This window comes from Antechinus flavipes, chromosome 5 (assembly GCF_016432865.1).
Source record: "Antechinus flavipes isolate AdamAnt ecotype Samford, QLD, Australia chromosome 5, AdamAnt_v2, whole genome shotgun sequence".
NCBI lineage: Eukaryota > Metazoa > Chordata > Mammalia > Dasyuromorphia > Dasyuridae > Antechinus > Antechinus flavipes.
This window is the reverse complement of record NC_067402.1, coordinates 198950837-198976600: the sequence shown is the minus strand read 5'-3', so window position 1 is coordinate 198976600 and position 25764 is coordinate 198950837. Positions and strand designations below refer to the sequence as shown.

General features: G+C 37.8%; 1 protein-coding gene across 1 annotated transcript; it reads right to left on the bottom strand.

Annotated features, from left to right (window-relative positions):
• IL17RA (interleukin 17 receptor A) lies at window positions 1–25505 on the bottom strand. The gene is made up of 13 exons (XM_052001641.1): window positions 24826–25505; window positions 18663–18690; window positions 17470–17616; window positions 15430–15554; window positions 12673–12799; window positions 9027–9074; window positions 8481–8644; window positions 7849–7920; window positions 7016–7103; window positions 6859–6870; window positions 6303–6404; window positions 4717–4755; window positions 1–3187 (listed from the first exon to the last, which is right to left on the bottom strand). Exons 1-13 carry the CDS (start codon window positions 24958–24960, stop codon window positions 1686–1688), a joined length of 2589 nt encoding a protein of 862 aa, XP_051857601.1. The 5' UTR covers window positions 24961–25505; the 3' UTR covers window positions 1–1685.
• Window positions 25506–25764: the final 259 nt, after the last annotated feature.

The following is a 25764-nucleotide window of genomic DNA, read 5'->3' as shown; positions in this document are numbered from 1 at the left end:
TAAGTATTAAGGTGTTTATTTGCCATCAGTCAAAATAATACACTTATGTACAAATATGCAAAAAGATTCATAAAACATTAATGACTTTGATCTAGGGTAGAGGCTAGGGGATATCCTGGGTCAAAGAACTCTATGACAAAAATCAGTAGCACCCTTCACTCTTAGCTAGTGCTGTGAATTGAGGAAGAATTCTGTCTGAAAGAATTTTCAAGACTGCTTGACATTTATTTGGAAATCCTTGTGGGTGGTAGTGGTATTAAATATAGAAATGGCACAAAATAAGGGAGAACAAAAAATAAACAGGATACAATTATGCATCCAGCACAGGAGCATATCATCACTATGACTGTGGTGGTGAAGGAGCCTGCCAAATGACATCAATATGGAAACATTTAACAATACATGCTTCTTGAAGAGGCTAGGGGAAATTTCATGAAAATTTTGATGAGTTGAGAGATTTTTTGGCAAGAAGCCAGCGTCCATAGCTCCAAGTGAAGCATGATGTGGATAAAGTGAAGCTATAAAGCTTGGGGAAACGCATTTGGATTTTACTTTGCTCTCCTTGTTGCTATGTAATTAAGTGGAACAAAATTGAGATGAGGGAGGAATTTCTATCTCACTCATATGTTTCACCATAAATTTATTCTTTAAGTTTGATCCCACTCTTCCTGTGTACTTGTGGAAGATTATATTTCAGTTTATGAGAGAAATGTTTGTATGTACTATTTTATTATACCATTGCAAAAAGCTAATTGAACAGATATACCGGATGACTGTTAATGGGAAACACATTGGTGAAGACTCTTGAGTTATAGTGTTAGGAACATAAACTGTATAACCAAAGATACAGTCATCCTCTGGTGATTCAACCCTCTGGGAGCGAAAGTGGGCAGTAGTCATAGTAGTAGCAGTTTGGCAATCTGGGTCTTAATTTCCATAGTTTTTTTAAAAATGGAAGTTACAATAAATGATCTTTATGGTACCTTGTAGCTTTAATGTTCTCTGAGTTTACAATTCAAGTTCATCCCAGGGAATCAGTATAAGAATGGAGCTTCAAAGTGCTATTCTGATTTGAAGGGAAGGTGATAAGTCTGTATGATGATTTTTCTCCACAAAGTGTTCCTCATTAAATTAACATGTCAGTCTGTACTTTTGAGCTATTAAACACTCCTTAGCCAGACTTTATGTAGTTAAGGGACTTTAAAGTCTTTAAGTGGGACACTGTGAGAGCCCAGATCTCAAATTATCTTAGGAAGCTACAACTTTAAAGATCCATCCCAGTTACCATCTGAAAAACTTCTTACTGCAACTCAGAAAATAAGGGATCCCTCTTCATCACCTAATTGTTTTATGTTCAGACAAGAACTGAGGATTTTAGTTAGATTCCTTTTCTTTTGGTATTTTAAACCTTTCCTTTTTTCTGTTCTCTATCAATATTCTTTCCTTTTCCCAATATGGATAGGTAATAGCTCATTACTGGGAATTAATTGATACTTCAGTGCTAAGTCACTGGGAAAGAGTTATACATGTTTATAAATGGAATTGTTTTAGGAGGAAGTCACATTTAAAAGAAAGAAAAGTTTATTTCTGAGATTCTCATCATTAGAATCAAGATAGAATTATATGTATGCATTTTCTTTCTTCCTCTTTGAAGATTCAAATGTCTAACACACTTAATAGGATGGCTACAATTCTGTAGATAATCTCCTTCCATCTAGACAGTCCCAATTAGAGTTCTGTTGTATCTCCTGGAATAACAGTTGCTGTTGAAGGCTTTTCAGATTCTCCAGAACACTGGGTGAGAGATACTCTGCATCCTGCTCTTCGTTTTCTTCTTCTTCCTCTTCCTCTTCCACAAGCCCATCGGGAGGCTGTGGCGAGCTCCTCGAGATGTAGCCCTGATCAGACTCCATTGACTGCCTCTGTTCTTCCTCATAGGGTGTATAAGGGTCATTGAAGACCAGTTGCTGTCTTTTCCATTCTTCTTCACCTGGGACGCTTAGATTCTGCTGGAAGAAGGAATACATTAAACCCTCTAACTGTTCTCTCACTGGAGCTGGAAGGTAGTTGGGGGAAGGCACTGGAGTACTTGAGAGAAGGGAAGCTTCAGAGTCCATGGGAAGGAGGAATACACCATTCTGATGGGGAACACTGTTCTCCATCAGTGGGACACATTCCATGTCATCTTCACCTATCACTGCCTGTCGGCTGGCTTTGATATCACCATTCTTATGTAAAGGCTCTATTATGGAAGTCTGTTGAGCCTCTTCTATGGGGATTACTGTTTGGTGGTTGAGAGTAGCTATTTGGGGCAGAACCTGAGGGTTCAGTCTAGAGATCCCTTCTTCCTCATTTAAGAAGAGATCTACCACCAAATGGTCCCCAGGAGAAGGCTCCTGTACTAGAGGCACCTGTTTAATTATTCTCCCTACTGGTGGTAGTAGAGACTCCTCAATCATTTCTTCACTCAGCAATGACAAGTTGTCTTCATCTTCCAAACAGGTGTTCTCCTGTTCAAACCAGTTAGGGCATTTAATCTGTAATTCCCGGAACCTTTGTACTGCTTCCTTAAGCTGCCAGCCGCTGGGGCTTTGGAGATAGTTTTCAGCAGTGATCTCTTTGACCCGGTGCACTCTACCTGGCTCAAACATCTCTAGTTCCTGGATCCGGAAATAAACCTCCTCAAACTTCTCCATCAGTGGGTATTTAGAGGTGATGTTGAATAGGTCAGGGATATCCGACTCATCACTGATGGCATCAAAGTAGCAGACCACATACATGCCAAAGCAGGCTGGCTTCTTGAAGTCTGGAAGGATCACATTCATGGCGGCCGTAAACAGGTCTCCAGTAGGTTTCCACCGGTCATACCGGAGCTGAATGGCAGGCTCTTCCCAACCAAGGATTGCCTGCCACTTGGCTCTGGTGCCACGAGAACACAGGATGAGGATCTTGGAATTGCTCTCCTCCATTTCTTGCTTTTGTCGGCTCACCCAAGCCATGACTCCCACTTCCGAGATCAGCTTCTCCTCTAGCAGGTCCAGAGCCACTTCAGTACCACAGACAGTGATAAGGAACTGAGCAAACTTAACTACCACATCCACATAGAGGGGGTGATCAGCTGAGTAAATGATCCAGACTTTCCGGGGCTTTAAGGGGGGAGGAGTCTGATCATCCTGGGGTGGAATGTCTGAAAGAAACAAGAATAACCCCCCAAGTTCCCAAGAATTTAAATTGGTATTCTTTCCAATGCTGGTAACATTGACTGAAATATAAAGCCTAAAGTCATGAGTCAGTCTATTAACTGAGATTGTCAAATGCTTAAGATTTTGTATGCTACACCAAGGTGGCTCCTTTATACTAGAAGGATCCTTGGCCTAAGTACAGAAGCCTTTGCTTCTTTTTGCAGTCAGAATAATGACATTTTACAATAAAATAAATACATTAAAACTTTTTTTCAAAACAGCATCAAACATGTTTGTTTTTTTCAGGAAATTCCCTTCTCTCTTTTTTAGTTTCTGTATTCATCATATTCCCTTAATGTTATATTTCATCACTGTCATAATTTTAAAAAGAATCAGAGATCAGGTTCAGGATGCAGAGGTACTTCTCTTGAGAGATGTAGATTTTGAAGTTATAGAGAAGAGAAAACAATTAGCTTTTGGACATTTTATAGAGAGAATTTCTGTTTATGTACGGACTGAACCAAATGACTTGTAAATTTGTGCTAGCAAATATTATAGCCTTTTATTTGTTCTCCTGCCTTTCATCTCTCTGTCTTTTCAGTCTATCCTTTATATAGTTGCCAAAATAATGTTCCCAAGGCATAAATCTGACCATACTTTCCTTTACTCAAAAACCTTGGGTGGGCCTACGTTATTATTTGGGATTAAAAAAAACACCTCCTCAATATGCCAGTTTAAGCTCTCTATAATCTGGCTCCAACTTACCTTTTAAGTCCTATTTCACATTATTCCCTTTTACACAATCTATGTTGTGGCCAAATGAGATCAGTAGTTGTTCCCTAATCCAAATGTTTTATTTTTTTGCCTTTCAGGGTTCATATAAGTGATTCTACATGCTCTGATTATATGCCATATCTCAGAATCCTTGCCTTGCCTCAAGGCTTAGTTTAGGAAGCATTTCCTTTCTGAAGCCTTCTTTCATTGCTGGTACCATTTCTATTTGTTCTTCTCTCAAATTACCTTGCATGATGTTTATTTGTATACATGTGATATCCTGTCAATAAAATAACTCCTTAAGGACAGAAAAGGACTGTTTTATTTATGTCTTTGTATCTTCAACATATAGCACAGTGCCTTCCATGTAATAAGAATTTGATAAATGTTGATTTGAATTGAATTAAATTCTTGCAACTTGGATTCTGTGAAAATGCAATTCTTTTACCTTGTTTTTCCTTCTATGACTGATTCTTTCTCTACCCTGATGTTTGAGGCACTTACAGTCACTGTTCCTGAAATCCCATTTTTAATTCAAGGAAATATCTTGAGGGATTTTGTGAGGAATGTGTCTTTTGTGAGATTTTTCTTGAAAGAATTTTGCAATCATATGTATGACAGGGGATCAACAGTTATACCCAAAGAGTAAGTAGAATTAGTATTAGTATTCCTACTTTAAAAAAAAATACCCCCCAAACAACAATCCTTAACCCAAAAGAAAGATAAAAAATTAATGAAACAACAAAAAAGAGGTACTTGCCAGGGTTTTTGGTGTCATTTTCAGATTTATCAGAGAACTCTAAAAAAAAAAAAATGACAAGTTTGAGGAACAAAGGCCTGAAACATCTTGTACTAGAACTGCTCTCTTAGAAGGGAAGTGGGAACACAGTATGGCAAAAACTGGGATGGGAGAGTTCCTGCACTCACTCCTTCCTAGTCCCAACTGGTGTCAAAACAGAGGGGAAAATATCATTGGCTACCAGAGGGAGGCCTTGCAGAATTCTGGGGGAAAGAGATAGGATGTGATAGGAGCTACGTAGGAAGCGTGACTTTGATCTAGAACAATGAAATAAATGAATGTTGAGTTGTAATCTGGGACCAAGTCCAGGTTTGACCTAATTTCCTTGTAAACGCACTCTTCCTATTCTACACGTTATTAGAATGTGCACTTCAGGGAGTATATCTTCCCCAAAAGCATCAGTGCTAAAAGCTTAAATCTTGCATAGATAAGCGTTTACAAGCAGTCCTTACTGAGTTCTTTATTGATATTTCCTCATGTTTTTTGAGAAGAGGAAGGGATATAGTCTTACTTAAACAATCCAAAAATACAGTGATGCAATGTTTAAAAAAAGTCAACCTTTACTAATATGCATGTTTTCCAAGGGAAGATATGGAATTAACCATATCAAAGAAAAACAAAACAACCCTCCCCCCCAAAAAAACAAACAAACAAACCTAAGGCAAATATTTAAGATAACCATTTCTATATGGTTTTTAAAGTCTTTTCCCTCTAGGGCTGTTCCCACTGAACTAAAGGGATTCACTCTGGAGGAAATGGTCAAAATTCTTATAATAAAAAAGAAATCTGGATATTATCTTAACTCAATCAGAACTTAATTCTATTATACAGTAATTATCTTCCTATTCTAATAATGTCTTATTCTTTTTTTAGAGGGTGGGTAAAGGAAACTGTGGTCTGCAAAAGTAAGAGGAAGGAGATCAGCAGTCAGTAAACTTGGAATCCAACCCTTCTGCATCTCAGGCCCAGTGCCTAGTATTTAATTTGCTTAGAGAATGTGTAATGCTAAGCAAAGAACACTGTGAAAATCCTAAATATGCAATCTCAGCTTTAATTAAAATGATAATCAACTATAGTATTTCATTTGTGGCTAACTTTTTACTTTAGAGCAAAGCTTCTTAAACTTTTCCCACTTGTGATCCCTTTTTGCCTAAGAAATTTTTATGTGACCCCAAGAATATAGTTTTATAAAACAAGCTTATAAATCAAACATTAATTGATAATAAATAATAATTTTGTGACCTCCCCCCTACATGCAGTTATGAGACCCTATATGGGGTTGCAAAGCACAGCTTAAGAAGCTAGGCTCTAGGGGAACTCCATCCCAGTAAGGACTTGTGAGGAATACATCTATGGTCAATGCACGTGAGGAGGGAACAGAGAAGGAGAAGAGGCTTCTATATGATCAGGGAATGAAAGGCTTTGGGTAAGAGTAACTTGGCATCAGCCTCAAATGGGGGCTTAGCCCTGGGACAGAGGGAAGAAGGAAAAGGGGGACAGTAATAAGTGAAATGAAACATAAAAGCTTTAGCTACTTTGCTTCTTACCAGGTTTCCTGTGAGTCATGCAAATGACCAGGAGTATGACAGAGCCCACCAGCAGGATACAGATGCCAGTGATAAACCAATAAACCCATAGTGATGTGTTATCTATGGCAAAAGGAAACCAGTAAGAGATAGAAGGAAGGACTTTACCCAACAACCCCAGTGCCCCTCCTTCCTGATTCTTCTGGGTCTATCCTCCCTGCATCAATCAATCAATCAATGTTTGGGATTCATACCACTGTGCACAGATGCTAGTAACTGTATGCTTTATAAGGGCAGGGATAATCGTGTCATACCTAAACTTTCATGAAGCTCTCAATATACAGGAGGCCCTTAATAAATGCTTATTGGATTGAGTTTTACAAGTGAGAAAGCTGACACAAAAAGGGAAATGGATATCCCAGGGCCACACAGCAAGGAAAGGTGACAGTTTCTTTCAAATAACTTTGAGAGTCACTGTGCTCCTCTCACTATCTCAGTATCAAAAGGTAGCTACTCACATGGCACATTTGTGTCACATTTGTGAAATGCTCTAGGACAGGGTTTAGGGCTTGCTTACCTGGAAGGCAGCCTGCAAAGTGAACAAAGAAAGGACAAGAGGAAAAAAACACATTATAAATCATCTAGAACACAAACTGGGAATCTGCCCAAACTCTTGTCCCTTTCCAATGCCCCTCCCGATCTCCCTTCAATTCCCCAGCAATGGAAGGTCTTACTGGGTGTTGGTGATGGTAGCACTGGGCAAGGGATGGATAGTGTGTGTCTAAGGCAGTCATTCTGACAACTCTTGAAGAATGGCTGGATCTGGGAATAACAGAGAAATAAGGGAGAAGTCATTCTTGCAGAGGAGTTAGACAGTAAATGTTAGTTGACTGATTGGCCCTTCCCAACCAAGAGACTCTACAAAGAATATCTGTACAAGATGTTGCCTACAAGAAAGTTTCTTTTAGTTTAGAAAAAAAATGCATGCCCATAAATTTTAATGTCCAATTCAAACAATCATTCAAATATATGGGTAGGAATATTAAAACCAACAAGCAACTTTCTTCCAAAAACAATAGTCCCAAAATTGGAAAGTAAAAACAACACAAAAAATTGTAGGTGATTGCACATGTAAGTATGCTCTTCTTCCACTTAGGGAAATAATAACCACAGAGTTTGATTTGGACAAATTGAACCAATGTTGTCTGTTGAATTTAACGTGAGGAGTTTTGTTGCTATTATATGTACTAAAGAGTTTCCAAGTAGCTCTTATATCAGGATCTTCCAGTAAGCAGAAGAGGTTCATAGGCTCTTCTTCTCAAGCTTAAAGGATTTAACATACCTGATTTTCTCTCCCAAATTAACCAAAGCTCATGACTTAGGATGGAAGCAAATAGGGGAGAGAAAGAACCTGGAGAAAATTTTAGAGTGCCTTATTTGCAAAGAATCTATCTTCTCTATTTGGAGAGAGAACAATCTTATATCTCAGAGTTCCCTTTTGCTAGTGGAACTCCCTCTGATATTCTTTGCTGTTTCATCAAAGCCATTCCCTGGACTCAGGTCTTACCTGCACACTGTATTGGCAGCAGGCATTCATATTTTGCAAGGCGAATGTGACATTTACCCGATCTTGTGTGGGCTGGGAAGAGAAGGGAAGAAAAGAAGGCATAGAGAGAAAAGTTAGGGTAGGGTAGGGAAGGGCAAGGGGAAAAAAGGGAAAGAAAGACATCAGTGGAAATTTAGGGATTGGGGATGTGATGATAGATAGGGAGAACAAAATTGTTTATTTTAGAATTGAGGAAATTCAACTTCAGGAAGATGGAATGATTTCTCCAAAGTCATAGAGTTAATAAGAGAGGCAGTGAAATGAGAACTAGACTTGGAAATCAGGAAACCTGGATTCAAATTCTAGCTATTTGACTCTGGAGTAATCTGATTAATGTTTTTTTTTTTTTTCCTTATCTGTAAAATGGGGATAATGATACTAGCTTCATAGGGTTGTTGTGAAGATTGAATGAAATAATGTATTAAACATTTTGAAAACCTTGAAGGGGTATTTTAAACATTAATAGCAAGTGGCAGGGCTAGGACTCAGAACTGGGTCTCCTCAGTCCCAGTCCAACATCCTTTGCAGTGGGACTGTTTAAGAGAGGCATCAGAGGGTAGTTGGTATGGGGCTGATCTGGGGGGAGAAGTTACCTGCTTAATTATCTGAAAGTCTTCATAACAGCGGCTGGTCTTTGTGTCTGGAAAACCATTCACGAGGACATTATAAGAGGTTGATTCATTCCCCTGGTTAAAACTCACCAGCAGGGAGTTGTTCTTTAGTCTTTCTCCTGTGATATTAGGCTCCCACAGGCTTCCTGGAGGGAGTGTAGAAAGAGACCAGGAAGATAGCAGATGAAAGGAACTTCATCCTCTCCGGAGAAGTAGGCGATTATGAGAATAGAATGTTACACTCTATCAGATGTAATTGTTGCATTTCTAGGTTTTGTTTAACTGTTTTTCTTTGTCACAAGGGAAAGTTTTGAAAGGGGTAGTGGGCTGCTTTAGGAAATGACTGGTATAAAAAACAAAAGACACCAATAAAACTTAGGAAAAAATTAAACAGATCAGGGAGGAGGCAGTGAGGATGATCATTAGGAACCTTTTAAGGGTTAGGACACTTAACTTCCTTAACTTAACTCACATCCACTTCAAACTTAAACCTAAACAACCCAGAAAGAGGAAAACAACAGCAATTACCTGAGCTCACACAGGGGGTAGTCTCTCTCATTCTGGAGTGCCTGCAGTCTGCAAGGGAAGAAGAAAAGGAAATCTATTAGGTATTAGGCTATGAGGCAGACCTTTTCAGGCACCAAATCTTGGGAACAGCAGACTAATAGGAAAATCTGTTTGCTTGGAAATTCCATGTCAGAGAGGTCTACTTAGTAATGGACCCCTCACAATCCTTTGGGATTAAAAATGTTCCTCTTAGAATTAAAAGCATTATATTCTCAGCTCTAGCTGGTGGCCACAGAAGACTCTTTACAGGGTAAATTCAAAGGGTCTTAGACTCAACTCGTCTATTCATAGTCATTAGACTCTGGATTCAAGGTCAGTTTTTTAATGGCAAAAAAGTATGCTTTAATTTGCATTCAGATTCTATAAAGTTTTTTTTAATTAAATTTTTTTCTTTTTAAAATATATGCATGGATAATTTTCAACATTCACCCTTGCAAAACCTTATGCTCCAAAGTTTTTCCCTTCCTTACTCCCACCCTCTCTCATAGACATGTGCAATTCTTCTATACATATTTCCACAAATAGCATGCTGTACAAGAAAAATCAAATCAGAAAGGAAAAAAATAAGAAAACAAAATGCAAGCAAAGAACAAAAAGAATGAAAATACTATGTTGTTATCCACATTCAGTTCTCACAGTTCTCACTCTGGGTATAGACGGCTCTCTTCATCACAAGACCATTGGAACTTGCTTAAATCATCCATCATTGAAGAGAGCCACAGCCATCAGAATTGATCATCATATAATCTTACTGTTGCCATGTACAATGATCTTCTGGTTCTGCTCATTTCACTCAGCATCAGTTCAGGCCTCTCCAGGCCTCTTTGAAATCATCCTGCTGTTCGTTTTTTACAGAACAATAACATTCATATACCACAATTTATTCAGCCATTCTCCAACTGATGGGCATCCACTTAGTTTCCAGTTTTTTGCCATTACAAAAAGGGTTGACACAAACATTTTTGCACATGTGAGTCCCTTTCCTTCCTTTAAGATCTCTTTGGGACATAAGTCCAGTAAAAACACTGCTGGATCAAAGGTTATGCACAGTTTGATAGCCTTTTGGGCATAGTTACAAATTGCTCTCCAGAATGGCTGAATCAGTTCACAACTCCACCAACAATGTATTAGTGGCCCAGTTTTCCCACATCCCCTCCAATATTAGTGATTATCTTTTCCTTTCATCTTAGCCAATCTGAGAGGTATGTAGTAGTGTCTCAGAGTTGTCTTAATTTGCATTTCTCTGATCAATAGTGATTTAGAGCCTCTTTTCATATGACTAGAAATGATTTCAATTTCTTCATCTGAAAACTGTCTTCACATCCTTTGATCATTTTTCAATTGGAGAATGCTTGAATTCTTATAAATGAGTCAATTCTCTATATATTTTAGAAATGAGACAAGGCCATTTTTCTTGAAATCATTTCAGATTTGACTCCTGCTGGTCCACTTCTAGATCTTCTTCTTGCTAGATTGCCTTCACTTACTGTTTGTAAAATAGGAAAGCCTTAATCATTTTCTTACTTTTCCATTCCTCATTTCTTTGTCTTCCTAAGCCTCTATACCATCTTAATGCTATCTCTTTGCTTGAAAAATATTATAACAGGCTTGAAACAAGAATTACTATAAAGAACTGGAAATTGTGGAGATTCCTGACAATTGGGGAATGGCTGAACACATTGTGCTATATGATTATGATGAAATACTACTGTGTTATAAGAAATGATGGGCTCATTGACCTTCAAAAACATGGAAGACTTGCACGAAATAATAAAAAGTAAAATGAGCAGAAGCAAGAGAATGTTGTATACAATGACAGCGATATTGTGTTAAGAACAACTTTAAGTAAATAAGTCAATTTTGACTTATAAATACCTAAATTAATGATAAAGGACATATGAATGAAGAAGCTATCTGTATCCAGAGAAAGAACTAATAAATAGAAGTATGCATATAGAATGATTTCGTGTGTGTGTGTGTGTGTGTGTGTGTGTGTATGTGTGTGAGAAAGAGAGAGATATAAACATAGAGACAGAAAGAGAGAAGAGGTGGGAGAGGCAGAACCATCTCTAATACTTAGCTAAGTCTTGGTCCTTGGTAGCATAAGCAATGGGAAACCAAAGTTTTTTGAGAAGATATGAATGATGTGTGCAAAATGTATTTCTCAGTTATGTAACTTAGAGCCAACACTTCCCTTCTCTTGATTTGAGTTTCCAATATCTATGCTTTGAGGCAGATGAATTCGATAGATGCTGTCTTAGGTTCCTCTAATTATCAAATTCTCAAATTCTATGATTCTAGGAAATAACTATTTAGAATGAATTGGAGAGAGGGGAAGTGATTTGCCTGGAGTAAGTACTTAACAAAAATATGTTAATTGGAAACCAGTTATGAAGTGATTGCAATTTTAAAGATATGAAAGATTATTGAAATCAGAAGACATAAGTATGAAATTTGTCCTTACCTACTTATTATTTATTATTATTATTATTATGATCCTATAGTCTTGTAGTATGTATGGACTCAGGTAGAAGGCAGTGGAACTCAGAGACAAAAATGATGAAATCAGGAGATTTATAAGTTCAAATCCTGTCACTGTCACTTCCTAGTTGTATGATGAGGTCTTACCTTTCTGAGATTTAGTTTCCTCATCTAAAAAAGTGGTGAGAATGCTACCTGTAGAACTTATTTCACAGCAGGACCCAGAGGAATACTGTACATAATAATAGTAATATTGTAATGATGATCATCTGTGAAAGCTCCACTAATTAAAACAATTCCACTAATTAAGGACCCATGATGAACAATGCTATTCATCTCCATAGAACCGATAAATCCTGAGTACAGGCTGAAGCATACTTTTTGTGTTCTTTATTTTTCTTGTCTTTTTTTTTGTGTGTGTGTGCGTGTTTTCTTTTGCATGACTTTACATTCATAATTGATATACTATTGCTTGCTTTCTCAAGAGATGTGGGAGAGATAGGAAGTAGGGAAAGAATGTGGAACTCCAAATTTTGAAAACTGAATATTAATTTTACATTCAATTGGTAAATGTTTTAACAAAATAAAGATACATATTAAGAGGAAAAAAGAATCTATCTGATAGAGCTGTGATTATACATAGGATCTTGAGCTGGAAGATACCTTTAAAGTCACATAATTTGGTCTTTTCTTCAAACCTTAAAGTGCTATGATATGTCTCATTATGATTAGGGAATGATAGTTTATACAAGATATAGATAGACATTAGGTGATTTTTTTTTTTTTTTTAGTTTTTCAGGAGTTAGTTTTATTTCTTAAAAGGAGAGAGGGTTTTCTGCATATGTTCAACTCTGCTGGAATCCCTCTGGTCCAAAGTTGGTTACTCAGTAAGAAAGAGATTCATCTTGTGCTGAGAGGGATGAGGCTTCAAGCCAGACAGAGCAATACAACATCATTGTCATTTGCATTTGTTTTCTTCTTCAGGGAAGTGCCCCTTGACAACAGCAGTAATTGTTTGGGTCTTGCTGAGTAGAAGAGTTTTTAAAGTCTTAACAACTTGCAAGTTCTTCTGAAGAGCCTAAAATTAGAGTGTGAAAAGGTTCACCTGAACAGGAGGGTCTCTTACCAGGTGCCGGGAAAAACACAGATTTATGGTTTGGATCTCCTCTAGGTACTGATTTGGGCAAATGATGCACCGTTATCTCATATTCTTGGCCAGGCTCCACCACAAAGTTGTTGAAGGTGAAATGCCACTGAAAAAGAGAGTTCAGAGAGATAAAGTGGTGAACATTATGGCCAAATTATTTTTTCCATCCCTCCTGTACTTCCCGACCCCTTCTGCCTTCAAGTGCTATAAAGCTACCAATTTATTTTTTCAATGTTTCAGCCTTTCACTGGCAGCAGAGGTTGTTTACGCGAAGGGAGTTCCAAGAGCCACAAAATGGGAAAGAATTTGAGGCAAGAAATGAAATAACTTATCCTATCACCTTTAACTCTTGAAATATTATGCAGCTATTGCAATAAATAGCTTCATGGGCCCATAGGAATAATGGGTTGGGTGTTACTGGGAGAAAGATATCTTCTGACTTCTTAAAGAGGGGCCAGACCTGTTTTTTTTTTTTTTTTTTTTCTTAGTTTGGTAAGGCTGGGAATACAGGAGGTCTCACACAAATTCCTTTTGGGAATCAGACACCTTCAGGGTTTAGATGAAAAAGTTCCTTCCTAAGTACTCTAACAGGTCATTTTAAATCCTGAAACCTTGGAGGTCACTGCCATTTATCTAAGCAACAATGCTAGAGCTCTCACCACCAGTAAAGCAGTGTAATCCAAGAAGCCAAGACTGATTAGTGGCTATCAGATGTATTTTCTATTTTTTGTCCCATCATGGGTCCTCCCCAAAATAAAAGTGAGGAACTATCCTGTCTTAGTCCTCTGAAATGGTGGGACTAAATAGAATATTTATATAAATATTTAATAAAAACTGAATAAATATCTAAATATTTATATAAATAGTTCATTAAGAATTAAATAGTTTTATAATTAGCTGTTTATTTCAAACAATTTCAAAGAAATCAAATTACAACCCACAATGATGAAGTAATCAAATTTTGAGTAGCTAGCTCAGTGGTGAAATGTCCCTTTGTCTGTGAGTTCTTCTCTAGCTGGACATTGCTGGAGCTCCATGCTGGCTTGAATTCTTTTCTTCAGCATATTTCCCTTCCGAAGCCCCCATTTAATCAGAAATGAGAGCAAGAATGAGAGGAGATCGAGCAGATTATGCTGTTCTAACCTGTTTTCCTGTCAATCTAGTTGTGATAGAAACATGAAAGGATGTAGCAATGTTACCAGGTGAGAGATATTCTGTATTCTCTGGAATCCTAGGAGAGCTGGATGTTACTTTAGCTTTGGAGGGTACGGGAAGATAGGGAGGGCATTCATATTAGTGGTATGAAGAATCTACTTCCGTACTTTTCTAAATTTATTCTTTTTGTATGATAAGTGCTGGTCCAGTGATAGAAATCATTTTCTAGGATTTGCTGACCAATTTCCTGAGACACTACCTCTTCTTTGGAAGTAATTCAGGAGGTCTAGCTTCAAAGTCTTCACATTTCATTACTTTCTAAATATTCATACTAATCATCGCACTGTGATTAAAATAGAATAACTCCTCTACTGATGGCATTATTAGCCTAGAGCCATCTAGGTGGCTCAATGAATAGAGTATTGAGTCTTGCATTAGGAAGACTTGAATTCAAATACTGCCTCAGATACTTACTAGTTGTGTAATTCTGGGCAAGTCACTTAATCCCTGTCTGCCTCAGTTTTCTCAACTGTAAAATAGGGATGATAATAGCACCTACCTCCCAGTATTGTTATGAGATCAAATGAGATATTTTAAAAAGTGCTTAGTATAATACCTGGCACATAGGAGGTGCTTAACATGTGCTTGTTTCTTTTTTCTAATTCCCTGATGTTGCTTGGCTCCCTAGACTGAGAAATCTGCCATTTCCAATTTTTTTTTCCAATTTCCAATTTCCAACTAAATGCTTAATGCCAGCATCCTTCTCTTTCCCTTTCCTTTCTAATTCACTTGCTATACACATCAAACTATAAGAGTATGTTTTTTAGAGCTTATTTTACAAGAAAAAAAGAAAATGTAAACATTCAGAAATAATTCATAAGAAAATATATGTGTGGTAAAGAAAATTAACCATTCTCGGGTTGGAAAGTACTTAAACTTTCTAGGCTACTCAGTTTAACTATCCCCAACCCCACATAACAACAATAATTAATATTTATATAATGCTTTAAGATTTGCAAAGTACTTTATATATGTAACCCTGAATTCAAACCTTGAGCATTTACACAATACTTTCCTCATTGGTGGAAAAAACATTTATGTATTATCTCATTTGGTACTCACAACAGAACTGTGAGGTACTTCCTATTATTTTCATTACATATGAAGAAACTGAAACTGAGATAATTTAAATAATTTGTCAGGATTAAAATTTAGGTCTACGAGCCCAACAACCTGCCGACTCTGCTATGATGCCTTCTAAAGAGAATATGATCTTCCCTCTCCCAAACAGTCTTAGATTAATTTGGACTTGGGCCATCTAGGAGTTCTGGCCCAAAGTCATGCATGCAATTTATAAACAGGCTTATTCTTTAGCCAATCAAAAATCATGCTTCCTACATAAATTAATTAGCCAGTCCTCTTCTCTAAGTTCAGTGTGTTTATTGGGATGAAGGAACTACCCATAAAATTAGTTTTCCCCATCACCTCAAAAAATAAAATATAAACACTACTACAAAAATAAACAGAGATGAAGCTTTTGGTCACAGATTACAAATAGAAAATGCCACCTTAAATTCTCACCCTATTCCCATCTGGTCGAAATTGCTGCTGAAGTTGGTTTAGAAAAATAAACTTAACACACAAGAGTTCATTGGTGCTCCTCTGCAGCACTGAAAGTTCAGCGCCCTTAAGAAACAGGATGCTGCCTGTCAAAGAAAAGGAGGAAGATTAACAAACCATTTTTTCTTCTGTCTCATAACACCTCCCCTCCCCCTACTTCCACCCTTTCTTCACAGTGTCTGGTCAGTGTTATGAGAATCCTGCCTGTCTTACTTAACTTTTAATTTCCGGTTGAAATAGCATTTCATCTTACACTTGGGCTTCAATCTCTCCTGCTTTCTAAATCCTCATTTCCATGACAGTAACAAAAGAAGCAAATTATATTTAACCGAAGCTCTTTGGACCTTCTGGGACATGGGCATGAGCAACAAAATTTAGGCTTCCTCTGAAATAATGTGAAATTTTTTTTTTAAGTCAGAGGCTAAAGATAAGAAGCGGTACATTTTCTAAACTGGGAGATTGGACCATGGTGCACATCCTTAAAAGTGACCTAACCCTCTCTTATGGATAAGGATAAGTATCTCCCCCTCTCCATTATCCTTGTCAGATAAAATAAAATAAAAATAAGAGCTACATATAGTTGATAAATATTTAGTATTTATTTGCCAGGAATTTACTGGGAAATAGCCACTTGCCCATTTGCCAAAGCTGAAGAAGACTTCATGCTGACTCAATAGAAAATGTCAATGTGTCAGTGTCAATTCCATGGGGAGACTGTGGAATGTGTGGAATAGTTGTTTTGGAGGGGCCTGGAACTATGATTTCTTTCTTTCTTTTTTTTTTTTTTAAATAACAGCTTTTTATTTTCAAAATATATGCAAAGATAGTTTTCAACATTCACCCTTGAAAAACCTTGTGTTCCAAATTTTGTACTCACCTGTCCCCCACCCTATTCCCTAGGCAGCAAATATCTAATATATGTTGAACATGTACAATTATTCTATACATATTTCCACACTTATCTTGCTGCACAAGAAAAATCAGATGAAAAAGAAAAAAAACGAGGGAAAAAACCCAACATCAAGCAAACAACAACAAAAAAGTGAAAAAATTATGTGATCCACATTCAGTCCCCATAGTACTATTTCTGGATACAGATGGCTCTATCGCAAATCTATTGGAATTAGCCTGAGTCACTCATTGTTAAAAAGATCTACTTCCATTAGAATTGATCATCACATAATCTTATTGTTGCTGTACACAGGTGTTCTCTTGGTTCTACTCACTTCATATAGCATCAGCTCATATAAATCTCTCCAAGCCTTCCTGAAACCATCCTGCTGATAGTATATTACAGAACATTCATATACCATAACTTATCCAGCCATCTACCAACTGATGGGCATCCACTCAGTTTTCAGTTTCCTACCACTATAAAAAGCATTGCTACAAACATTTTTGCACATGTGGGTGCCCTTCCCTTTATGATCTCTTTGGGATACAGACCCAATAAAGACACTACTGGATCAAAGAGTATGCACAGTTTGATAGCCCTTTGGGCATAAGAATTGTGATTTTATTAGTATAGAGAACTCTGCTGAGAAAACTTCTGCCAGTGTCTTGGAGAACTGATTGGGGACACTGAGAGATTAAAAGAGTTGTCCAGGACACAGAGACAAGTTTTGAACCCAAGCCTTCCTGTGTCTGAGACCAGGTTTGAATCCGTTTAGTCATGATACCTCTCATATATGTTCTGAAGAACTTCCTTATGATGAACATAAATTCTTAATGCAAATAATGCTGGAATGAGAATCAGGGGACTTGGGTCCCACTCCCAGCTTGACAATTAATGAGCTATATGATATTGGGCAGGTCCCCTCCTGCTTCTGGACCTCTTCATTTATAAAACAATAGCATCAGACCAGATAGCTTTTGAGATCTCCTTTGCTGCTAATGCTCTGATCCTATGACCCAGTTGTCAGAACCCAGAACCAGCCAAAATTCTAACTTCAGTAATGAAAATGTTTGGCTTTGTAACATTTCTGACCATCACCTCCTTACCATCTGTCCCCACTTTCCAGTCAATGTGCACCACAGGAAACAGGTCTCCTTTTCTGCTATGTTCAAAGCCCAGCTGGATGTTGACATCTCTGGGGTCAGAGGGTGTCATGTTGCAAGGGTAGATCCAACTGTCATCCAGGCAGTTACCTTCAATGAGAATAAAACTTGTTTATTTCTTGGAAAGATGATAAGAAGAGTCGAATTGCCTGAAATATATAAATTTATGGCAGGGTAAGCTAAAATGGGAATCAGAGCTTAGGGTCCAGATCCTGGCTTTGCCATTTGCTATCTATATGATTTTAATTTCTTTGAAGTCATCTAAATCTCAGTTTCCTTAACTGTAAACTTTAGGAGTTGTGCCAACTGACCTCTAAGCTTTCTTTTAGTTCTAAATCTATGATCCTAGGAGTCTGAGATTAAGGAGTGCATTTTAGACAGCAATATGCATTGGTGGAGGAGTGGATGTCTCCTGTGCAAAAGCATGGAGTTGGGAAAGATGAGAATTGAAATGCTGTATGGGAAGAACTAGTTTGAGCAGACTAGAAGAGAAGAGCCTGGGGTTTAACATGTAATACCTAATAAGGTTAGAAAGGTTGGCTGGAATCAGGTTGGGAAGATCTCTAAATACCAAACAGAGAAGGTTATTATTTGATCCTTTAGCTACTAGTTTCTTTAGAAGGGTAATGACAGAGTTAGGCTTGTGCTTTGGGCATACTAATTGAGAAGCTATGGCTACTAGATTGCAGCAAGGAGAGACAAAATTCCTTTAAGAGCATTGATGGCACAAAATCCTTAAACTCTTCCCAGAAAAGTTCCTTCTTCCTAGTTCCAAACAAAATAAAAAAAAAAGACATAAGTATACTTCACTTTACCTAATTGATTTTAGTAAATGAATTTAAATGGAATCTTTTAAAATTCACTTAGGCCGTCTTTTTAAAGGAGATGATGAATCTTAAAAAAAGCTAATAGTAATTGTAATCTGTTTTTGAAATTCATACTGATATATAAAGGCATTCTTAAAGTAAGGCAATCTTGTATCAATTTAAAGATATTCTTTAGCATTAGTAATAATCCATGATGTAAGCCTGAAAGCCAAGTGTTGGTAATTAGGGTAATGTGCTATGCAAGAACTTAGAAAAATGATTATCATTTTATTAATAAAACAAAAGGGAATTAAAAAAGAGATGACTTACTCTTCTGGACAGTACAGTTTAAAAGCTCCTGTGGGAGAAACAAGAAATTAATTACAGCTTACAAATTGTAGTACTCTCAAAACTTCCTCCTTCCTTGATTCCCTGAATGAAATTTCTCATGTCTGTCTGCCTTCAGACTGTCCATTACCACCCCAACCTTCTTTCCAAATTGTCTAAAACAGTGAAGGAGATAGATACTGCAACTGAAACAAAACAAATGGCCACTATTTTAAGGCATTCTGGTTACAAATGAATCAACAAATATTAAGACACTTTGTTAAGTGCCAGAAATAAAAAAAAAAGTTAAACAGTTCCTACCCTCTAATAACTTACATTCTATGGGGGGAGGAGATAACAGGCATTTATAAAATATATAGTATATTGTATTCAAAATATTAGATGATTATGGGAGGGCAAGGTCAAAAATCTGGGGGAATGAAATAAAATTTTTAAAAGCTTCAAATAGAAATCATTACTTTACCTACATTTTGAAGGAACCAGGTGAAAAGGAAGTATATTTCAGGCACAGGGAATAGCAAATAAAGGCATGGAGATGGGAAATGGTATAGGGATGTGTTAGAGCCAGTTCTAAGCACAAACTTACATTTTCAGTGTGGACATTTATACCTTTAAAATTAGTACTTTCTAAAAATCAGTATAAGATTTGATTTTTTTTTTATTGATTGTCTAGATTTAAGAAAGTGTTAATAAGGCAGATTAAACAAGTGTGAGAGCACAGATTTTCTACCATTCCCCACCCTCAGAGCTGATTGTTAAACATTTACTACTATACTTCTATATTTCTCTATAAATACTGCTTCAAATCAACAGAAGTGTAGTGGAAGGCTCAGGGAATGGTCATCACTAGACTAGAAGTCTAGTGAAAGAATGATGATGATGATGATTGTGTGGGATGTAGAAGACCCTTACCCAAAATGACTACTCAGAGATCACTCAAAATAGAAAGCAGAAAGGTCATTTATTATACCTTCAGAGGATGAGCCGTTCTATAACGAGATAAGGGAAAGAGAAAACTCATGGTAGGAGGGCTAAGAAGTAGTAAAGATACACAGCTTTTATACAAGAGAGTAAGAGAGCATTGAGAAGAGGAGGGGGAGGAATTTAATTGGTTGTTGCTATCCAGAGAGATTGGAAAGGAAGGTTTCTGTTTTCCCGAAAACACTTGATTTTTAGGAAACAGAAAATCAGGCCTTCAGGCTTCAGATATAGCTGGCCAAAGCTCAAGTACATATGGGCCTACACATATTATACAGTTATAGGGGAAACACAGAAATAATGAAAATAAAATACAGAAAAAGAATTCACACATTCCTGTAAGTTCTTCACTTTATCTCTCTATTCCACACAATGATGATGATGATGATGATAACTGATAAGTTTCTCTTTAAGATTTTCAAAGTGTTTTATATCCAATTACCTCATTTAAACTTAACAAAACCCTTTGGAGAGGGGGTAAACTTCACATGGAACAGTAGCTATATATAGATTGTAGAGTTCAAGGACTAGAAAGGGAAGAAGCAATCAAGGTCTGAGAAGCTTTAAATGCACAGGGGAACCATGGGAGTTTGCTGAGCACTGTGGAGTGGGTTGTATGACAAAATCCCTGCCCTTTAGGGAAATTACTTTGGCCACTGTGTGGAAAATGTTGAAAAGGGGAGATACCTGACACAGGGAAGACAATTAGGAGGCTATAGCTGGCCAACAGGGTTTGAACTGAGGTGGAACAGCTTAAATGGAAAGCAGGGGGAGGATTTAGAGATGCTATGGAGACAGTCATTACTAGGCTAATGGAATGAGAGTGAGAAGCTGAGGCTGACAACATGATTGTGAATCTGAGTGTGTTGAAGGATAATAGCCATAAAGAAGCTTGGAAGATGAACGGGTTTGGGATTGGGAAAGAAGATACTGAATTTTGTTTAGGATATGTTGAATTTGAGATGCTATCAGAACATCCAGATGGATATGCCCAATATCAGTTAATGATGGACTGGAGATTAGGAGAGAGACTTAGAGATATAGATCTGGATATAGTGATTTCAAGTCTATCTGCGTAAAGGTAGGAACAGCACACAAGGGAGTTGAAGAAATCACTGAGTGAAAGAGAATAGAAGAGGGTCCAAGGAAGAAACTTGAGGAATACTACACACATAGTGAGTATGACTCAAATGATGAATCAGTAAACCAGAGAATCAGGAGACTTCAATACTCAGAAACTCATAGAGGAAAGAGTAACTAGGAGAACATCTAACAGTGTCAGTTGCTACTGAGGACCAGGAAAATGAGTCTCTTAGTCCAGGGAGAAATACCAGGACTTTCACAATCTTGACTATCCCTTCTTCTTCTCTTCCCTCCATCTTGTTTTGTAAATTTATTCTGCATTTATACAATAATCATTTCCCAATTTACCCCCTATCTACCCTTCAACAAAGAAGACTTAGATAAATAAAATCAATGAACATGTAACTGTCTGACAATGTAGGAAATATTCTACATCTGTACTCTCTCACCTCTGCACAGAGAAGAGGAAGGTGTGATTCATTATCCGTTCTTTAGGATCAAGACTACTTACCTATTTTCTAGCCCTATCTCTCTCTGGTTCCATACACATTCTTACCTTTAATTAAACTGTCCCTCTATAATCTGCCTCCAATCTGCCTTTCCTTGTTTTGTCTTATATTACTCCTGCCAAATAGAAAGAACTATTTGCTGTCCCTTGATTTCAATTCTTGTTTCCCCATCTCCAGGTTTAATAAATGCTGTATGACAAATATGGTATTATTTGTTGCTCTTCATCAGCATCTAATATAATGCTCAATACAAAGTGGACACAATGTTCACTGAATAAATAAGTAAATAGTGATGAAAGAGTTAGCTCTTTGCCCTCTGCCTCAAACTGACTATTCTTTTAAGAATAGCAACATCAGAAGACTAATTACATAAAAATAAGAAAAAAGAACCCCACAAATCAGTCTACCTCAGAGAAGATAAACATTAAAAGAATTAAAAGAAATCATAACAACTGACAAAGATTTTAAAAAAATATTTGTGGTAGAAGGGATTTAAAGGGGGGGGGGAAATCTCATTTTATTTGCTGTATTTCTTAGCTGTTGTTTTATATTGTATAGTTTATATTAATGAATGGTTAATGTTTAGCCTAGTCAGAGTGTAGGCAAGAAGGATGTGGTTTGATCACCAGATGAGATTTATCTGTAAAATACAGAGAATGATTCTTCTGTCTCTATTTTCTTCCATAACTATAAATTTGTCTTAGACACAGTAATCTGCAATTGGGAATGGATTTGAGAATGTGGATGGTTCCATACAAAAACCATCACTACTACTAGAAAATATTTATAAACCAGATAGTATAAGTTTAGGAAGCACTGGATCTAGAACTAGGAGTGCTGAGTTTGTATCCTGACTTAAGGATTATTAAGTTATGTAATTTATGTGTGGGTATATCACTTAACCAAGCTGAATCTAACCATTTTTATTTGAAAGGGGGGGGAATTATATTTGTATTATCTAATTATAGAGAATTTTGAGATAGGTGACAGGCTTCTTTCCCCTGATAAATATCTCAGTGAAATGGGTCCATGAGAGTTCAAAAGTTTGACTACTGAGTACGTCTCTCTGATCATTCTTACCATTATTATTCCCTGTTCAAATTTTTTTTATTATTCCTTATTTCCTACTCAATACAGTCCATACTTTATTAGTCTTCCATTTAAGGTTCTTTCTGATCTGATCCTCACCTATTTTCCTCTCCCACTATTCCTCTAAAAATCATTGATGTATGTATATCCTTTCTCTCTTATTACAAGATTTCTGAAGCTTTTTTTCCACACACGATCTCTTTTTGCCTAAGAAATGTTTGTGATCCAGGTATATAGGTATATAAAATAGATATACAAATCAAACATTTACTGATAACAAATCATAATTTTGTGTCCCCACATTCAGTTAGGAGATTCTATATTAGGTTTTGATCCAGTTTAAGAGGCTTTACCTTATTAGATTATCAGCAGTTTGGTACACAACTTGTACAGCTTACATTATATATATTGGTTTGTGCATAATGGGTATTTAATGAATGCTGAATTTATAGATTTCATAGGGAAGCCAGGGTCCACCAAAAAGGTACGCTAAGTTAGAAAATGTTTCCTTGCCTTGGCTAATGACAGAGGGGCCTATAAAAGCATCTTTTAAGATCCTTCACATTTTTACTTTGAAGTGCCCAAATGTCTCTCCCCCCCACCCCCAGCACCAAATCAATACCTTTTGTTTCTTAGCTGGTAAATCATCCACCAACTAATAAGTTCTACTATTCTAATTCCTACCTTCTGACTCAGACACCAAGCAATATAGTGAAAAGAGCATTGGACTTGGTATCAGAAGATCTGAGTTTCTGTTACAGTTCAATCATTTACTGTGATATTATTTGTAAAACAAGGAGATTGAACTAAATCATATCTAAAGTCTCTCCCATCTCTAACTCAGATATTCCTCATTATGTATATAGACAATAGACTGGAAGAATGTTATTTTTTAAAAAAGGATGTTCTCTAAAGTACAGACCACTAACTGACACTTAGGTGTGTCCCACTTCCTGCAGGTTCAGAACAGTAGCTATTAAACAAACACCCCATGTTAATACCACAGGGTTTTGGACAGAGGCAGGAAGGAGCCACCTGTGGGTTGGAGAAATCCATTGGTCAGGAGAACTCTCAAAAATGGCTTTAAAAATTGCAGCTTGACCATCACTTCTTAGTCTTACCTCAGTGAGTTCACGGTGACTCAGTAATGATTAGGGATTTCTCCCCCTTTCCCCATTTCCTTTAAATGACTTTGGGTCTTGTCAAAGACAAGAGAATGACCATCTACTTCTAAGCTTGATGTGTAAGAAATTAGAATTCCACATTCCATGTGGATCTTGGAAGTTTCTAAAATTTAAGAGATTAGTTTGCTCAATTATGCAACATCTCAGTTCACAAAACCTCGATTTTTTATACTTATCTGCTCTGCACCCCATTGCAACCTCTTTGCCCCCCAAAGTACTTGGTAAGTATTAGAAGCTTAATAAATGTCTGTTGAATTAATGAACTTGATTTATCCATCACACTGAAACTGTAACTGCACATCTATTAGAAAGGCCATTTGGGCACTTCTACAATTTTAGCAACTAGACTTAATTTCCTTTAAGGCAGGCAAGTTTCTCGGTGTATGTGTCTCCCTGTGTGTCTTGTCTCTCTGTCTCTCTTTGGGGCTCAGTTGCTTCGTCTGTAAAATTTAAGTGGTGAGGAGTTCTTAATATTTTTGGGGTCACAGACTGCTTTGGAAGTCTGATGGACCTAATATAATAATAATTACAGTAACAACAATATTTATATATTATATGATTTATAAATGATTTATTTTATAAATAATATTTAAATATAGCAAAATGCTTGTCTCATTTGGTCTTTACAACAACTCTGTGAACTAGATGTTATTGTTATCCCCACTTTACAGATGAGGAAATTGAGGCCCAGAGAAGTTAAAACGGCTTGCTCAAAGATTCCACAATTTGGTCGGTCAAGATTCAGGATCCATGGAAAAACTCCACTAAATCAGAAAACTTTTCCTTGAAATCAGATCTCCAATTCCAAGTCGAGCTTTTCTTTCCCACTCTACCACCTAATTGCTTCTATTAACAGAATAATGCAAAATTTTCTTACAAAATAAACTACTTATATATATTTTTAAAAAGACGTAATTTGTTTTTCCCCATCCGATTTCAGGACTTCTCAATATCTACCCTCACTCACACCCCAGACCTCTTGGAAGTGCTCGGCCTCTGGATCCCGAGGATCAGACGGATAAGCTTTCTTTCGGTTCGAGATCTCAGGATTGTGCAAGCCCACGACGGGGATCGCTTTCCACACTCCCTCTAGTCTGGGCAGCTGACTCTCTGGGGAGTTTTTTTCCTCTTCATACTTTCTGCCTCCGTCACAAAACTCTCCCATCTCCAAACCGTCCTTTTCTCGGCCCCGGCGCCGCTCCTCTCTACCCTCTCCGTCCCAGGCCAGACTCTCCCTCAGCTGCCCGCGCCCTGGCTGTCCATCCTTGCCCTCCCCGGCGTTGGGGTCACCGTCTGACTTACCGGCTCCGAGCAGCTCGGCTCCGGGTTGTCGAGGAGCCACAGGGCCGAGCAGGCGGGAGACACAACAGCCAGGAGCTGCAGCAGGAGTCCGAGCCGCCGCGGGAGTCCGGCGGGCTCCGGAGGTGGACTCCCCATAGTCCCGGGGCGCGAGGCAGCGGCGGCTGGGGGCCCGTGGACCCGGACCACGGCGGGGAGGGGCTTTCCTCGCAAGGATGCCAGCCAGCCCGTACCGCTGCACTGCCGCCCGCTTCCTGCTTTCGGCCCGGGCCGGCGGGGCGGGGTTTGCTGCAGCTCCCCCACTTTCTGCCCTCCCCTTACCTGCCACACCTCCTCTCGTACTCCGGTCGGGTGTTTTAAGGAAGAGCCCAGCGCATGACAACAAAGTCACGTAGAAGTTCTGCCTATACAGTAGTTGCTTTTTTTTTTTTTTTTTTAAATGACGCATATTGTATCTGTATACAGGCATCGAAGTCAGGAAATGCTAAACTCAAATCCCGTCTCTGCCATCCTGACCGCTTGGCTCGAGGAACTTTCAAAGCTTCAAGGTGTGGAAAAGATGGTAACTTGAGTTAGTTTCCATCTTTAGAAGTTTCAAATAAATCAGTCAGATCCTGGACAGTTTAAAAATAGGCTCCTTTCTCTTTTCCCATTGTTCCTCTAACACCTCTTAGGATTGAGGGGCCTCAGAAACCATCTAGCCCAAGGCCCCTCATTTTATACGAAAATAAGGCGCAGAAAACAAGATCTATTCAAAGGTCACCCAACAAGTATGGGGAGAGTGAAAGGAGATCTTACTCCAGAGTCACTTCAACGTCCAAGCCATTGTAGTTGCTATTCCGTTGTAATCCCAGTTTTTGGAGGTTTTCTTAGCAAATATATTGGAGCGGTTTGATATTTCCTTCTCCAGCCAGTTCATTTTATAGATGAGGAAATTGAGGC

Excerpts from the sequence above, each read along its gene's own strand:
- IL17RA (XM_052001641.1), bottom strand. The coding sequence starts at position 24,960 with ATGGGGAGTCCACCTCCGGAGCCCGCCGGACTCCCGCGGCGGCTCGGA. Across the intron at positions 9,075-12,672 it reads TGTGTTTTTCCCGGCACCTG|ACTGCAGGCACTCCAGAATG; the intron begins GTAAGAGACCCT and ends CTTCCCTTGCAG. Across the intron at positions 4,756-6,302 it reads CATGACTCACAGGAAACCTG|AGTTCTCTGATAAATCTGAA; the intron begins GTAAGAAGCAAA and ends TTTTTTTTTTAG.